Here is a 17,943-nt window from a genome sequence, read left to right as displayed (position 1 = left end):
AGTATTATGAAGGTATTAAAAGGTAAAAGGTAAAGTTGTTCCTCTGCTCAACGAATTAAGCCCTACGCCATTAAGGCGTGTGGGGGAGTGGATGTATAGATCCAAATTTTCTTGACCTCGGCACTAGTTGGAGGTGAGTGGTCAGCTTCACGCCCCGGCCGCTTTACCCCCGGGGAAAGAGCCCCCGGTACCCATTGGATAGGAGGTTGGATGGACCCCAGAGCCGGTCTGGACGATTTGGAGAAGTTAAAATTCTTGACCCTACCGGGACTCGAACTCCGACCCTTCACAGTCGTCCAGCCCGTATAATAAAATTTGGCTTAACCGGGTTTTCGATTAACCGTGACTTCCATCCCCACCATTAGCCCGGATAATCGAGAGTTGACTGTACTAGTGTTATCAACAAATATTATGGCTATATCTGACGAATACTATGAACACTCCATACAAACAGGGCATCAGTATTCTTTATGACTTTTCTTCTGTCTTTGTGCTGTCCTGTATAGACAGAGGCCTTGTGATAGGCCAATCCCCCATCCAAGGGCCCTACCAAATGTTCATAACAAGATTCTGAATTCAGGAAAATGGGAGGATTTGAATTGAAATGGCCTGTAGCACCACACATGAAAAAGAGGATATCCGAGGAGGGGTATTCTTAGCCAGTGTAACTTGTTTGAAATTTGATGTTCATTTTGAGAATCTTTATATATATATACAATTTACAATGCAGCAATAACTCAACAGAGATGAATTTCAAATGCAATATTGGCGCCAGCTTCAACTCAAGAAATACAATGGAGTTATAACACATCATCTTCTGAATCACTTTCATCCTCTGCACTGCTGCATCTTCTTGACGGGGGTGCAGGAATCCTGAGTTTTATAAATGCTCCACTCATTTTACTGCCATAATGCCCAGCCCAGAATTGGGTATCCATGCCTCCATGATAAAATCTAATAAACCTAACACCTGGTCCATAGCTCTGGAACACGTAGCTTACCTGAAGAGGGAAGAATAACAAATGTCAATAATGAAAAACATTAAAAAATCTGAAACTTTAATATGATAGATTTGAAATTATGTATCAACCGTGGCTATTAGCATAAATGCACACTGACGTCAACAAAACACGCTCCAGAATTCAAATAAGAATAATGATCTATTGCGAGCAGCGAGAGAATGGAAAGGTATTTGAGTCCATGCACATCAGGTTACTAAATCTTCATAGTAAGATCCAAACTTTATTCACTCCATGCAGCACAGACTTTCCTGAGATGATAGTCCAGTAGCTGTTCAATAAATTCCCCAACATCTTTGGAACCATAAGGTTAATCATAATCATGAGAGCCAGATACTGAATTCTATTCAGTCAGCTGAATCCAATCCATATTCCCTGAATACAAATATTAGTACCTTTCTCCCATGTATACCTAGGCTTCCTAAGTGGTTTCTTCCTTTTCTGTTTTCAGACCAAAGCTTTGTACGAATGTCTCGCTTACTTTGTGTTACATGACCTACTCATTGTATATCTTATTTTATGACCCTAATCATACCGTCACGGGGGACACGCTGTAGTGTAGTTGGTTGAGGCACTATGCTACAAGGCTGAAGGTTGCAGGATCGAATCCCAATGAGGTGGATTTTTCAATTGACCAAATCCTTCCAACCGCACTATGGCCCTGGGGCTGACTCAGCTTCTAACAGAAATGAGTACCAGGAATATTCCTGCTGGTAAAGGGTGGCTGGAGCATAAGGCTGACAACCTTACCGCCATCTGTGAGCAGAATGTCTAGAAAATGTGGGAGGCTCAACCTCTCAAAACCCTATGGGCCTCCACGGCCTGTTAAGGGGATACCTTTATCTTTTACTTTTTAATCATACTGTCACGTGTATCAGTGACTAAAGACAGGGTTCAGATCGGTAATTCAATTTGTTGACCACTTACAGGTCGTGACTACAATCAATTATAACACTTCCATGATTACTGTAATTATAACACATACATAAAGTCTACTATATCTGCTTACACTAGTCATTCCTAGGTCACAGATCTAAACAATGGATATTTTCTTTAAATGATAACATAATCAGAACAGATGTGTCAAGGATACACTTACAAAACAAAATATTCATGATGACATATTAACAGCAATATTAAAGCAAGTTATGCATGGTTTACACAGAAATTAGTGGTGATATATATATATATATTAACCTCATAAGAACATTATCTCATTGTACCCATTGTACAGGAGACTGGGTGAGCCCAAGAGCCAGTACGGACATTATGGAGAAGAGAAAAATCTGATCCCTGCCTGGAATCGAACCCTGACTCCTTGGTCATCCAGCACATACCTTAGTTGCTATACCAACTGTTCACTGATGTTAGAAAGATACTTCACCTTATGCCATACTCCTCCTTCCCACTGTTTGAGTGATTCATGGCATTTGATGTCAGTTACTGGTTCTCTCTTCTCATTCAGCAATTCACACTTCATTTCATATACACAACCACAATCAAACCGGCCAGCATACCTACAATAAAATAAGTATATTCAGAACATTTGATGTTTCATATCCTGCAATAAAGACTAGATGGTTATGAACCGTAAGCTGTAATGAAGCAGTACTGAAGTAAGAAACCACATTCAAAGCCACAAAGCCTAAGCAGCACCATAAACAATCTGTTAAAAGGAAATGTAACATTGAAATTATATTTATTTGCTTACGTATGCCAGTAACATGAAGATATATGTAAACGTTACTCTGCATTCTCAGACATTAGCATGCAATTCAGTTATTCTTCACCAGCCTTTACTCAACAGTTGGTCACATTTACTTGGGCCTCTTGGATTTGGAGTATTTATGTAGGCCTTAATATGAGTAATATAAACAGGTTGGAGGTATCTACTAGTTGGTAGCATTTGTTATGGTTATTACTTTCATGTGGTTAATATCTAAAACTGAACGATTATTATTTATGTCAGAGTTTCTCCTTTCTATTCTCCTGAAAGGTGGCACTGTGGCGGCAGTGGTGTTGGTGGGTGCCATCATGGAGGCAGACGTCATGGTGACTTTGGTCGTTGTTATTGTTGTTGTGGTATTATTATTATTATTATTATTATTATTATTATTATTATTAGTAGTAGTAGTAGTAGTAGTAGTAGTACTAGTACTAGTAGTAGTAGTAGTAGTAGTGGAAGCAGCAGTAACAGAATCTACTTTCATTTCATCTGTAAATATGACGAACTCAGGAGTTGTGTGAGATAGATATACCATTGACTAATTGACTACAAGCTGCTTCATATGTTCTCAATTATTAACCATTCTAGTCCTTAGGTTTTGGTGGCTGGAGCTCAACATGTGACTCTGGACTTCAGGTTTAGGCCATGTCAAATGCTGTAGGTTCTGGCAAACTTCAGGGTTAACGACTTGGAAAGGGATTTTAGCTGCTCTTATAGCCTATATCTCTCACATTAGGCAACATCCTGGAGATGAGCTCTAATTAGATAAACAGAGGAATGAGATGCTAACCAATATGGAGGAACCACATGGATGGTGAAAGAAGCTCATGTTTAGCGGTAAGAGGCGACAAAATATGTTCAGGTAATGGGGTGGCCCTGAGAAGAGGTGGGGAAATCCCTCAACATCTGACATGGTCTAGTGCCAGAAGTTGAAACCACACATTATATTTAATCACATGGAAACTGCAAGACTAAATTCATAACCATTTTACTTGCATTTGGGGAGTTACTGAGAAAAGTCATAATCAGAGACAGAGTAACATCAAAACAAGAGGACATAACTATAACAATTATTATGAAAACCATAAGGCATCTTTCAGTTATGTTCCTATGTTTGTCATGTGATACAGAGATGTTCTTTAAGAAATAGATATACAAATGAAGCAGACCAAAGTACAGTGCAGATACAATGGAATAACTGTTTCATTGGTGTAAACTGATAATTTTATCATCAAAGCAAACAATAAAACTGAAGCAATTTTATTAACCTCGGCACATATTATTCATAAATAATCATAATATATTATATCACGAGGTTTCAAACCAGCTTTTTAATGTTCATGAATGTTTACATTACTTACTACGAGACCTGCATTCCTTACATGAATAATTCTTCTCAGGAGCATTCAATTTTACAATCTTATTTTTGCATACTTCATTCCTTGTAAGTAATGGCAGTACTTACCATTCACTGACTTCAATAATGGGTTGAAACTCATCCATCACTTTGCTATTCATACCCTCTGAGAGCAGATCAACTACTTGTTCTTTAGAGCAAGAGTGAAAAGATGTGGCAAAGCAACTAGTGAAGTTACCAAATTCTTCACTTTGTGGCACTGTATCTGTCCCCTGAGGAGGATCTTCTATAGCCCACTTATCACCTCCATTGCTCAAAATGTTCCAATATTTGAGATTATCTTAAAAAAAAATTAAAGTTTACACATTACTTTAAAATGAGTTTTACATATGAAAGAACTGCTTGAAAAAATAGAGAACTCTAATTTTAACATTTCCATTTTTATGAACATTTCAAAACAGCTTTTAAAAATTATGATTCTAATGTTCACTGTATACATCTCAGGCTTCTAAATACCATGTATTACAGATAACAAGAATTTGCAGGAAGAATCTAAGGCACAAACTTCTTTTACAGCTTTTATGTGTAAAGGAAAACTAATTATTCAACTCGGTGGCATTCTGTGCCCAATTTCCACTGCCTGGAAGTTTTAAAAACATAACTTCAACATTCTGCATCATTATCATGTTCATGTTTTTGGAGCATGAGAACTATTCAATAAAAAATATGTAAGGTCATTAATGTTGTATCCTCACACAAAATTTCAATTGCCCAGATAACATGGCTCATTAATTACTGCTATTAAATGGAACAGAACTATAAACTCTGTAACCTGTGATGTTATTTGACATCCTACAACAATGGACTGGAAGGGCATGCAAATAACATAAATTGCATCATGTTGTACCAATGTGGTGTAGACCTGACTAAGAGAAAAGGGACCTATCTTACAAAAGAGTTACACAGAAGGTTGCTAGTGTACTATACATTCAATGTAAGAATTCAAAACCTGTATATCAATGAGCACATAAACAGCTGGACACTTTCATCATTCTGAATTTCATGGTAACAGGCCGTGAAGACCCATAAGGTTGAGAGACTTTCAGACTCCCACATTTTCTATATACAATCAGCTAACAGATGGCGGCGAGGTTGTCAGCCTTACGCGCCCACAGAATTTCATGGTCCTAAATTAAAAGCTACTGGTGTTAATCTCATCTCCAGTTCCTTCCTGTCATGTTGGTATTACTGTGGTTAAGGAACTGTGAAGTGTGATTGCAGGTTCTGTTCAATGCCCAGTGTTCATACTAAATTTTGTAAAAAATCAGTTGGAAGTTTATACTAAATTTCATGGAAACTGGTTGATTACTTAGCATACAACTATATGCGATAGTACTATAAACCTGTCATAAAATAAAGCAAAATGAGTATGAAAACTGTTTCTCAGTAAAGTTGTCACTTACAGGCAATAAAAAGGAACCAGATTCTGCTGGATTCACTCAATGAGCGGGATCAATCTTAACTGGCTGAAGTAAAAGCAACATTATTTTCTTTGTTACAAGAATTATAGAGAAATAAATGAAATGAATAAAAGAAAGCTGCAAGTATCTTCTTTCACTGAAAAATCTGGAAGGTTCTAACAATTTAAAATTATATTGTGATATGAAACTATTCCTTGCAGAACTCTACTAAGCAAAATGTTTCTTTCCTTGCAATAAGTAAGTTATGCTCATACTGAGTATATACTTTAACATGTCTCCAGCTGTATGAAGAGAAGTTATCATGTCTCATATGTTTCATCTTTTGGCTTTACATTGGTTCTACTTCCATCCACAGGAGACTGTCATTATGCTGAGAGTTTACCACTAAGACACCTGGTCGACTTACGACCACAAAAAAATGAAAAATAAAAGATTATTAAATTGTAAAAGTTTTTAAAAATAAACTATAAAGATGATAAAATGATTAGAAAGGTTAAAAAAATATTGTTAATAAATATATGGCCAACATATGACCAGACTGACTTACAACCTGTCAGTCAGAACGGAAGTCGGTCGTAAGTCGACAACCAAGTGTATTTCTTTTCACTGTATTGATTGGATGAATGTATGAGGGGTGGGCCATAATAACCTGGCCCTTGCACTGGGACCTCCAATTATCTATTGTGCTTCCCCTTTTTGATTAACCCTTTATCAATCCTACACTTCAAATGAAATGCAGGACTTTATTTCTGAATGTACCACTGCTCGCAGCTCTTAAGAGAAATGAATATATATTTGTGCCCCACTCAAAAATTTCTCCTGCCATTCCCACTGCAAAAAGGAATTGAGAAGCTTAAGATCTGGGTAAAATTATAGAAGTAAAGTATGTTTTAAAGAACATTTTGGTATTACCTTGATAAGTCTAAGGGAAACATGAAAGTTTCTAGAAAGAAAAGCCATCTTCTAAATAATTAAAAGGTGAAAAAAGAAACACACATGAAATGTACCACAAAATTAGTAATATAATGAATGGAATTCGTGGTGAAGATAAGAATCACAAAAAGGATGAAAAAAAAAAATAAGTAAATGACTGCATAGCATTTACTAGTCTGAAGAATTTGATAAAAAACATGAGCAACTTAAGAACAGAAAATTGGTATAAGATCACAGAGGCTATTCTTTATTAATACCAACCTTGTGCGCAATGGTTCTTCAATACATTCTTCTCAAAAGGATCTTTATCACATATCCTATAATAAACATACCAAGGCAGTTTCCATTTAGGATCCACTGCCTTTAAACTCCTGTATTTCTCTCTGGATACTTTCAATCTCCACACCTCATTATCAATCAAATGCTTCCACCAATGACAGACAAGCCTGAAATTTACTAATGTCTTAATATCCACATAACTCAAGATATGAACAAGGATTTCTTCTGGCACACTGTGTTCCACTGGTTGCAGTTTCTTATTACTGTCATTGGTTTTGCTATCTGAAGTATTCTGTGATATTCTCTGCCCCATTACGAAATCTGAAATGGAATAAAATCATTCAGTAACTACACAGTCATCATCATTTAAGTGTTAATGAAGACAGTCTTTAATACGTATTTTTTAAATCCTACTGGAAGATCTGAAACAGGGTCATGAAAACAAACGTCTTAATTTTTTATTTGTATTGTATTGTATTGTATTTATTACATGTTCCAGCACATCCATACAAGGCCGAAGCCATTGGATACAGAACCCATTACACCACAAGCTTGCTAAATCAGCAAGTAGTCAACAGAACAATGCATATAAAGCCACAACAATAAATCGAGCATATGAAACCCTACACATCACTGCAACTACATAACCTACCATGTGTATATAAAATATAATACAAAATTGGAACACATACATGACAATAGATCAAATAATGGGTCACAGCTAAACAAGAAACTATCCCCAATTAAAATATTCATCTAAGTGTCATAGGTTTTAGTATATAAAAAGCATTTAAAACTGCTCTAAATTGCTTAATATTATGGATCAACTCTTTTATATTTAAAGGAAGATGATTAAATAGTTTAATTCCAAAATAATAAGGTCCTCTCTGGTAAGTTGTCAAATTTGTCTGAGGGTGATACAGATCAAAATTACGTTTAGTATTAAAGCCATGAATTTGTGACGTCGTGCAATATAAACCCATATTATTTTCAACAAACATCAATAAAGAAATTATATGGGACTGCAATTTGGGAAGTGTTATCACCATAGAGCTTTCTGCTGTCTAAAGTGAACATATTGTCACACAACAATATCGTGGGACGTCAGATCTGGTAGCATGGACAGACACAACCACATAAAACTTCTACAACAAATATTTATTGCTGTTGGAATATACAGATGAGCAGTGAAGCAGAGCATGTAATAATTGGTCAGGTCGTGGCCCTGAAAAGGGCCGTATGTCTGAGGCTGGGCACACCTGATGGATGCTGGGCAAAGCTCGTGCTACAGAGGGCTAGCCTGAGCTTGTGTCGGTGGTCTTCCTTGAGCGGCAGCTTGGTGATTGCAGGCTGGCTGTTGAACTTGCCGGTGGATTTAGGTGACTGCTAGTGGAGTCAAGTGTCAGTGTTGCTGGCGGGACACACGCTGTTACTGTGTGGAGTTGGCCTGATAGTGCTGATCCTCAGAGACTTGCTCTTGTTCTCTGTCTTGATGTAGGCATAGGTGCAACTGCTGCTAGCGTATTGGAAGTCAGCATCTTTATTCTTTGTCACTAGGTGCTGCACAAAACAATGAGCACTGCAGATGGTGTGGTCTATCTGATTGGCTAGCACTTAATTCCATGTGGATGGCTCCCACAACATGAACTTCTGTTTAACACCCCTGGTTTTACGAGGGGTCTTATAACATAAACAGAACGAAGGGTAGACTTCACTGATCCTGTGCTCCACATCCTTACGCCAAGTCAGCTTAGCATTCAGAGCTCTAGTTCTTACTTCAGGGTTCAATATGTAATACAATTTGATATTTTCATACAACCTAAATCCTAAAAGTAAATGTGACGGAACATATAGTTTGCTCACTTTTAAGTGCTGTTTCAGAAGCATTTAATTTTGTGTGGCATGTAATGAAAAACTGTTATTATATTCAAGTAAAGTTTATTCAAACATAACCAATTTTCATACTTTTACTGAGCTTCTCATTTATTTTCTATTGTACAATTTTCATAGTAGAATCATAAAAATCACAAACAACAAAAACAAAAGAAGACCAAGGACAGTACCTTGTGGTACATCTTTTGTAGTTAATTTAAATATGTAGTATAAGTATATAATGTTTCCTCTTTTACCTTCAAAAATCATCTCAAAATTTTGAGCCCTGCAGGTATTTCTCTAAATATACAGTGTTCTCATTTACTAAACAGAAATGATATAAAATCATTCTGAGGGGGTTACACATAATTCTTCACAGCTGTAAACATTCTACTGTACACTTCATTAATGAGATACAAACATTTCTGTTCTCTCTACCACTATGTTGAGAAGGGATAACTACACATGTACACATTTTTTCCTCCACAAGTAATTTACCAAATTATTTTTCCTAGTCAATTCAACAATCCTGGATGAAAACGATAACACAGAGATGGAGGGGGGGTCACAATTTTCTTTTCTCATATCTTTCCTTTTTAAAAAGAGGTTGAAGTCTAATAATTTTGTGTGCTGTGAAGAAAACAGTACATTCACAGATATAACCTAAGAAATAATGCAGTAGGTATGTTAGATCAGTTAACAATTTTTAATTAAAAAATATATTTCACCTATACAGAATGACTAATGGTTTTAAAAATAATAATGTGTGTTTTCGTACAACAATTTTTAATGTCATGTTTATTTATTGATAGTTTATAGATTCAGCCAGATGAACAAAATAATAAGTAACTTAAACATATATTAGATTCTAATGGGTTCTGATGATCGTGGATGACACACAGAATTATTGGGGTTTTGGACTTTTTCCATCATCTCAATCCAGTGATTGAGATTAGCTCTTTCTAAGGGGCACAGCTGAGTAGGTGTCTTCCTTTCTCACCTGAAGACGGAAACAGATCCAGTTTCCGAAACACTGTGTTCTGTATTACTTAAAATTCCGGACGATGGAAAAAGTCCAAAACCCCAGTAATTCTGTTAAACATATATGTTAAACTTAAGAGACGATTTTTGTACTTTGACATTCTGATAGCTACATGTAGTGTCAACTGTGTATGAGTCAGGTGCATTTTTAGTTCCAGTGCATCATCCTTTTCCATGTAATTCCTTTTTCATACATAACACAGCTCCTGATACTAGTCTCCACTACTTATACCACAATTTACTTCATTTACAACCACCACACAGGACTAAAAATTAGACATAATTCTTTTCACTTTATCATTTGTCTTATAAAAGTAAAAGTAGAGTAAAAAAGTAAAGCTATCCCTGTATCAGGCAGTGAAGGCCCATAGGGTTGTGAGACGTTGAGGGTCCCACATTATCTAGACAATTAGCTCAAAGATGGTGGTAAGATTGTCAGCCTTACACGCTGGCCGTACTTTACTCCCCAGGAAAATTATTTAATTAATTCCTGGTATTCATTGCTGTTAGAGGCTGAGTCAACCCCAGGGCCATAGTGCAGCTGGAAGGATTAGGTCAATTGAAAAAATCAAATGACCTCATCAGGACTTGACCCGCGACCTTCCAGCTTGTAGCATAGTGCCTCAACCAACTACACTACCACGTGCCCCATCTTACAAAATTAATATATTAAAACTATGCTTTACATTAGTCTGTTTTATACAGTTTATACATGCATCACAAATGCAGAATATTCTACTGCTCAATACTATTACGCGCAAATCACAGTGGTCGCTGGTCTATGGCATAAACTGTCTTCTCCTGCTTGAACACTGGGGTCATGGGTTCAAATCCCAATTGAGGCATGGATGTCTGTGTGCATTTATTCTATGTCTATGTTGTTTTGTTTGTAAGTAGCAGCCTTCTGACAGACTGATCCCCCATCAGAGGAGCCCTACTGACTGTGTATACAATTAAGAAGCTGAAAAAGCAGCCTAGGCCCAAAGGGCTGTACAGCCATGGAGAATACTATTATGTCAGGTCTATCCATTACCTGATTTTATTAAAATTGCTATCTCTTGGAAACTGATTCCATTTATGTCATTAGGTGAACAGGATATCAGAGAGAACCTACTCTGCTGGGTTCCTCGGTACATCTACTCTCCAATCGCAAACAGCAAGTCTTCAAAGGCCAAGTATATAAGACAATTTACAATGAAGATGGGTAACTGGAAGTTATTCCAGTCTTCTATTTACTGGAGGCCCAAACAGAGTAGCTTCCTCTTGTATACTGTGTACACAAAGAGGAAAATAGAATCAATTTCTCCAACACAGTGGCTTTAATAAATTCAGAAAACGAACTAAGTCCAAAATAAGGGCTGTGCCATAGCTCAAGCGGTTAGTCGCTGGCTTCCCACCATGGTGGCCCGGGTTCAATCCTGGGTCTGGTCAAGTGAGATTTGTGGTGGACAAAGTGGCGCTGGGGCAGGTTTTCTCCAAGTACTTCAGTTTCCCCTGCCAATCTTCATTCCACCAATTGCTCCACAATCACCCTCACCTATCATCTTGGGCTGGTACAATAGGCCAGAAGTGGCCGCAGTACAAGGGACTTAGTCCCACCCCACTAGCAATTAAAAAAAAGCCCAAAATAACGGCATTTAGCAATGTAATGATGTCATTTGTAATGTACCATATGTCGAGTAATAACAGGCGATTCTTGTTAGACATACTTTTGCTATATTTATTTTCACAAATGTAAGGTTTTACTTCAGTGCCATGAAAAATATTCTTTCTGTTGTCACAGTAAAACATGCCACACATGTCCAGTGGGTTGTGTGATCAATTTTTCTGATTTGTCCAGCAATTTTGACCCAGTCAGGTTGTTTTACACTCCTTCTCCAAAATTCTCAGTGTTCATGCAAAGTGTTTCCCACTTTAGCATATTTTAACACATACAGTGATTATCTGGAACAAAACCTCAATGTCTAACAAAGAATTACTCTTGTATAAAACAGGTTAATGCATGTAGGAATAGGGCCACTTTTTGAAATGTAATGGTTTTATTAATCTCAGATTAGGGACAAAGTCCAAAAGAATAATTACAACTAATGTGTCATACCATCTTCAAAAAGATGTAAACTTAAGCAGTCTGTCCAATAATACAAAACAATTTAAACTGGCCTTGAAAAGTGTCTTGTTTATATGTTGGACAAGTATTTTAAATACAAGATGAACTAAACTTTTTACAATGCTGATTATATCGTATTATTTAAAAATATTTTTAATTGATATCTGTATATATATTTTTAAGGAATGAGCTTAATAAGGTATTAACGTCTATGAATTGTACATGTTGGTTAAATTATTGAATTGTATAATTATCATTCCTTTTATGAATATAGGTGTAAGAGGACTAGTTTCTGTTCTCATAACTAATATATGTAAGTTTTGACATGTTCTATATCCGATGGCTTTGGTAGCCAGTAAAGATCTATGGAAATGAAAATAAAGATACAAGATACAAGTACCTTATAGTATATTACAGCACAATGAACCTTGATATATAATAATGATCACCTGAATATCATAATAAAAACAGAGTTATAGAAATGCTACACCTTCCAGCACAGATCTAACACATACAACAGACATAATCTATGATAGTATTTCTGATATTTGGTCTGAAGTTAGGGATCAAGAGTGATACTGCAGGCCACTTTATGTTCTTGAGATCTTGTGTTTAAATGCCAGGGGCTTGGGAGACATGTAGTGTTCTGTCTCTGTAAGTAATTCGGCTATATGCTGGAACAGCATATTGAAATCACCAATTGGATAGAGACTAGAAGATGGGTTGGTTTACCTGCACCTTAATTCCCAGAAGGGGAGTGAAATTTTTCTCTTCTCTCAGAGTATTCAAACTTGCCCTTGGGTCGACTCAGCTTTCAATGTGTGGGTACCAATAAAAACTCCGCAGGGGGATAGGTGGTTGATGCCTGAAGTTGACAATTTACCTTCATCTTGTGTCAAGGTTACAGCTGCATGCAACTATCCCTCCACTTCCCCATACGTCTGCATGGGGTGTACTTAAGAACAGGGACTTTCTTATTACAACATACTAATAAATACTCAACAGCCTACATTTTCATACAAGTTTTAAGAACAACTGACACCACATTCTTCAACTAGGAGGAGGAAAACTGATTTCTGGCAATGGCAACTGTATTGGTATTATCCTCCAATTATCACGGCCCATGTTTCACATTACTTTATAACACGCCACACTAGGATTAAAATTATGAAGTCATGTTATATCATTTAATCACAACTTACTTATTGGTTAATACAAATCCGCATACTTGATACACTAACACCCACAAATGCAAACTTCCTATCCTTCCCACTGCCAATCCTATTTCTATCTCGGGATTATATACAACACCACACCAACGCACCCTTACTGTCAAACTAAACAATTATTAATACCTCAAAACTTGTCACTGTCACACCAGCTTCGACTGTACATACGAATTATACCGATTATACCATCTACACGCAACCTTGGGAATGAAAAGTTCTATGAGCTCAACCAAAGAGATATTCCGTATTAGCTCCTAGGGAGCGTAGAGACTACCGTTCATAGGTTGACTGCATTGCTGCCAAACCATTGCCAACATACAGAAAATCTTTACCATAATTAACTAACTTCATGGAGTATTTTCGTTGCAAGGCAGCGCAATGTAATTTAAAGATATCTTTACCATAATTACATCTTTAAATTACATTTCTCTGCCTTACAACGAAAAAACTCAGAATGAAGGAAACTCGGCCATAACACGTTAACACGGAAGCAAAAGATGTACGTGTGTGTTGGTGTTACTTTTGGCGGTTTCTTTGGAATGCAGAAATAGATGATATGATTAAATACGAGTGTGTATGGTTTCTATGTGCTTATTATCAGTTTCCCCTGCAGACCTTGATGGAGAAGAGTTGCAAATAGGTCGTACTAAAAAATTGGTTTCCTCTTTGTGAGATTTTCGGAATGGATGTAATACACCGAAGTGTATGTGCAGTGTATACTGTAAATGACGGTTAAAGGTCTGTGTGAAAAAAATTATATATAAAGAATCGCACGTAGCAGTTATTGACTGATTGCTGTGGCGTTATATGCAATGGCCGTTTATATGAGATTTTTTCCTCTATGTATTACATTTGCCAAGTTTCGTGTAAAATATAAATTTTACGTGATACGGTTTAAAGAGCGTAGAACGTGTTATCTTCCAAAATTACATTTTTGATAAATATGTATATTTCAGGAGCATGCTTCAATGGCAGTTGTATATTAGCACCTGTGACCCCTACCACCATTTAACTTAGAAATATTGGATTTGAGGTTCTTACAATAGTGGCTATGAAGAGTTATATCTTCTGGGATATGCTCTACTTGCTCTCTTCTTCATACTGATTTCTTGCTTGACTTGCTCTTTACTCTGAAGATAGAGGACATACATTCCCCTGGAATGTCACTTAACTTTCTGATGTGAGACATATGCTTACAGACAACAGCCATGAGATTTTTGTCTATACATCCACAGGAGTTCCTTTGCTTGTGTAATTTTTGTATCATGGCGGATCAAAATCCAATGTAATTTCCAATCCAATTAATTCTGACGCCAGTTTTTACAGGACCACAACTAGATACAGACTTTGGATTCATAATTTAATTTATGGCATCCTTATTACTCGTAATTAAAAATAATTACAGAACTTCCACTATTCTACACAATCTAATGAGTAGTTATAGTACACTGGAAGTTTTCCCAGCCTATGTCTGCATTACCTGTTGCTTGGTAACGGTTTTCGATAATGGGAATTCTTTCTTGACTCTGAGAAAACACTTCCCCCAATAGTTCTGCTACTGTTGTATGCGTAGGAGAACGCGGTTGCGTAGTTGGTTGAGGTACTATGCTACAAGCCGGAAGGTCACGGGTTCAAGTCCCGATGAGGTTATTGGATTTTTTTTCAATTGACCTAATCCTTTCAGCCGCACTATGGCCGTGGGGTCGACTCAGCCTATAAGAGAAATGAATACCAGGAATATTCTTGGGGGTAAAGGGAAGCAGGCTCATAGGGCTGACAACTTTGCCGCCATCTATGAGCCGATTGTCTAGAAAATGTGGGAACCTCAACATCTCACACCTCTATGGGCCTACACGGCCTGTCACAGAGATACCCCTCCTTTTTTTTTTTTTTACTTTTCTCTTTTGCATGCGTATCCGTTGCTGGAATGTGTTTACTGGGCCGTTGCATAGAAAAGGCTCTGGTATATTTGCTTATCTCGCTGTAGTTGCGTAGTAACGGCTCTGCACGTTACTGCATGTTATGATTGATGTGTATATACATAGGTCGGATAAAAAGTAGTGGAAACACCTCTATAGTTCCGAAATGATTTTATTGCCTGAGGTAAACACACTTACATTCCTTCAATATATACGCCCCATGTGTACCACCTTCTGCCAAATTTGTGGAAGACGTCGTACACCATCAGCGGGTCCACTTCTGTTGATGTCTTGCAGTGACCGCCCTACAGCATGAATAAGCTCCTCTCTTGTGTTGTAACGTGTCCCTCGCAGTGGTTCTTTCATTTTGGCAAAGAGAGCATAATCGCACGAACTCATATCGGGTGAGTATGGCGGATGTTGCAGTATCTCCCATCGCCAGCTGCGAAGGAGATCATTGACAGCGTCAGCAGCATGAGCCCTTACATTGTCATGAAGGATGATGTGGTTCGTTGCCAGCAAGTGTCATCGCTTTCTCCTGAGTACTGGACGAAGATGATTGCGCAGGAAATTGCAGTAGTAGGCAACGTTTACTGTCTGTTTTGAGGTACAGCGTGGTGCAGTATCGCTCCATCAATGTCATATGCCGCAATGAACATCGCCTTCACATTACTCTGTGTAGAGCGCACTTTCTTTGGACGAGGGGAACCAGGATGCTTCCATTCATTTGATTGTCGCTTCATGTGCGGTTCGTATGAGCGAGCCCAAGTTTCAGCCAGAGTGACGATCCTTCCAAGAAAGTCGACACCTTCCCTCTGGTACCAGTCCAACAAGTCCTGTGCAATTGCATAACGTTGGCGTGGTTGCACCTCGGACATTGTATGGGGTACCCAACGCACTGCAATTTTGCGGTATCCAAGAATATCGTACAGAATGTGGAACACGGCTTTTTGATATACGCCTACCTCAGCAGCTAACTCCCAGACAGCCCATCGATGATTGACATCCAGCAAAGAAGCAAAAAGCTGAATTGTGTGGCTGTCAACATGGGGTCGTCCTGAACGACGGCTGTCCCGAATGGCATCCCTCCCTTCACGGAACAATTTCACCCATCGTGCCACTGTGCGATATAGCAAAGCAGCATCACCACATGCTTCTCGCAGTCCCTAATAACAGTTTTGTGCACTACAGCCTCGTGCAACTTCAATTTTTATCCAGGAGAGTTGTTCTTGTTTCGTAAACATGTTGTTAGGGCGCTTCAACTGGGCTCCTGCATTTCAAGACAATGCACAGTGCAACTCAATGAAATACAACCAGAGCCACTCACTGCACTACTTCAACTGAACTTTTGCTATCAGCTACAGACGGCGCTAGTGCCACCTGACCCACATCTTTCATGTTACAATAGTGTTGCCACTACTTTTTATCCAACCCTTGTAGAAACAGATAAAGAATACTGATACTCCGTTTGCATGGAGTGTTCATAATATTCTACGAATATTTCCATATTTGCTGATGACACTAGTGTCATAATTTCAAATAAAAATTTCGATTATTTGTATATTATCAACAGATCTCTCTCTCTCGTGTGCGTAAATGATTTACTGCTGGCTCTGACACTAGATGAAACAAATATAACAAAATTCATAACAAATAAGTCACCACATTATCGACTGAACATTGGATATAGTGATAAATGCAGAGTGTCCAGATGAAAAGTATCCAAAATAATAATAAAAAAAAAATCTCGGAAACTGTCATACACGTATCCGGTTTATGTCATCGGAAAGGAAAACTATTTCTTTTTCATACCCGGCTTACGCGCATGCGCCGCCACATTTTTGCCACCATGTTAGGAATCACATGAACAGAGAGATGGCTGGGAGATGGATCGGCAAAATCGGAACAATAGCTTGGCCTCCTAGGTCGCCAGATTTAAGCCGAGTGGATTTTTTCTTATGGGTTATGTGATGAACATTGCCTACCAGTTTAAGGTGACCGACCATCAACACTTGAAAGCCCGCATAAGGGACGCTGTGGCTACGGTAACACCAAACATGCTTCAAGCAACGTGGAACAAGGTCGAATATCGTCTGGATATTTGTCTTGCCACCAAGGGAGCCCACGTTGACATTTTTTGAGAAAGTTATGTACTCAGAAAAAGAAAACTGGTAGTCTCCCTTTGTAATGGAGTAACACATACATATACTAAATGATTTCTGAGATATAATTATTTTATTTTGGATACCTTTCATCCGGATATGCTCTAAGTAGAAGAGTCAGTAGGCACGTGTTATATATCAATAACAGTGACATAGTCAAATCAATTTAATTTGTTTATTTTCACTCTATAATGAAGTACTGAATAGTTGTCGAAGGTAATTCATCCGGCAGTAAGAAGATATTTACACTACAAAAGAAAATTTTTAGAATCATGACATGTGTCAAACCTAGAAATTCATGTAAGGCTCTATTTAATTGCCAGGGATCTTACCTCTTCCATGTGAAGACATATTTTCATTAATGAAATTTATTGTAAATAACAAATAACACAGCTGTTCACAGAGCTAACTCAAGGAACAAGCAGTGGACCAGTTGCCAAAATTTCGTGTTTTCAAAAAAATGTACACTGTGCTGGCACTAAAAACTTACACACTCCTTCTACTCTGTTCGTGAATTCCTGTTAACAAAAAACAACTCATAATCTTTTTAAAGTTTGTATAAACATTATGAGTGAACAGCATTGTTCTAGTATATGTGTGGATCTAATTGAAGCATTTGAATATCTTATATGAACTCTCTGCTTATTTTTATATGGCAGCTTCATTTGTACTGTACATATACATTTTGTGTTTTTTGATATATTTCACTTCCTGCAGAAATTTCTGACACACATCAAATTCATGGAATGTAATATAATGTCGCACGTTAATGACTAGACATGGGATCTGGATTTATAGATACGTGTATGTTTTTGTGT

At 37.6% G+C, this 17,943-nt stretch overlaps 1 protein-coding gene across 3 annotated transcripts; it reads right to left on the bottom strand.

Moving 5' to 3' along the window:
- Nucleotides 1–686: 686 nt before the first annotated feature.
- Nucleotides 687–13,312, bottom strand: LOC111865588 (F-box only protein 44). 3 transcript variants are annotated; one of them, XM_033751887.1, is made up of 5 exons: nt 13,140–13,312; nt 6,778–7,116; nt 4,211–4,442; nt 2,404–2,536; nt 687–1,001 (listed from the first exon to the last, which is right to left on the bottom strand). In XM_033751887.1, exons 2-5 carry the CDS (start codon nt 7,106–7,108, stop codon nt 801–803), a joined length of 897 nt encoding a protein of 298 aa, XP_033607778.1. In that variant the 5' UTR covers nt 7,109–7,116; nt 13,140–13,312; the 3' UTR covers nt 687–800. The 3 variants fall into 3 exon arrangements, with proteins under 3 accessions (XP_033607778.1, XP_023709521.1, XP_023709522.1); XM_023853753.2 differs by having other exon boundaries at nt 13,171–13,312; XM_023853754.2 differs by having other exon boundaries at nt 13,018–13,162.
- Between the last annotated feature and the right edge of the window lie 4,631 nt (nt 13,313–17,943).

Source organism: Cryptotermes secundus, unplaced genomic scaffold (genome assembly GCF_002891405.2).
Source record: "Cryptotermes secundus unplaced genomic scaffold, Csec_1.0 scaffold1137, whole genome shotgun sequence".
In the NCBI taxonomy this organism is placed as follows: Eukaryota; Metazoa; Arthropoda; class Insecta; order Blattodea; family Kalotermitidae; genus Cryptotermes; species Cryptotermes secundus.
This window is presented reverse-complemented; position numbering and strand designations above follow the sequence as displayed.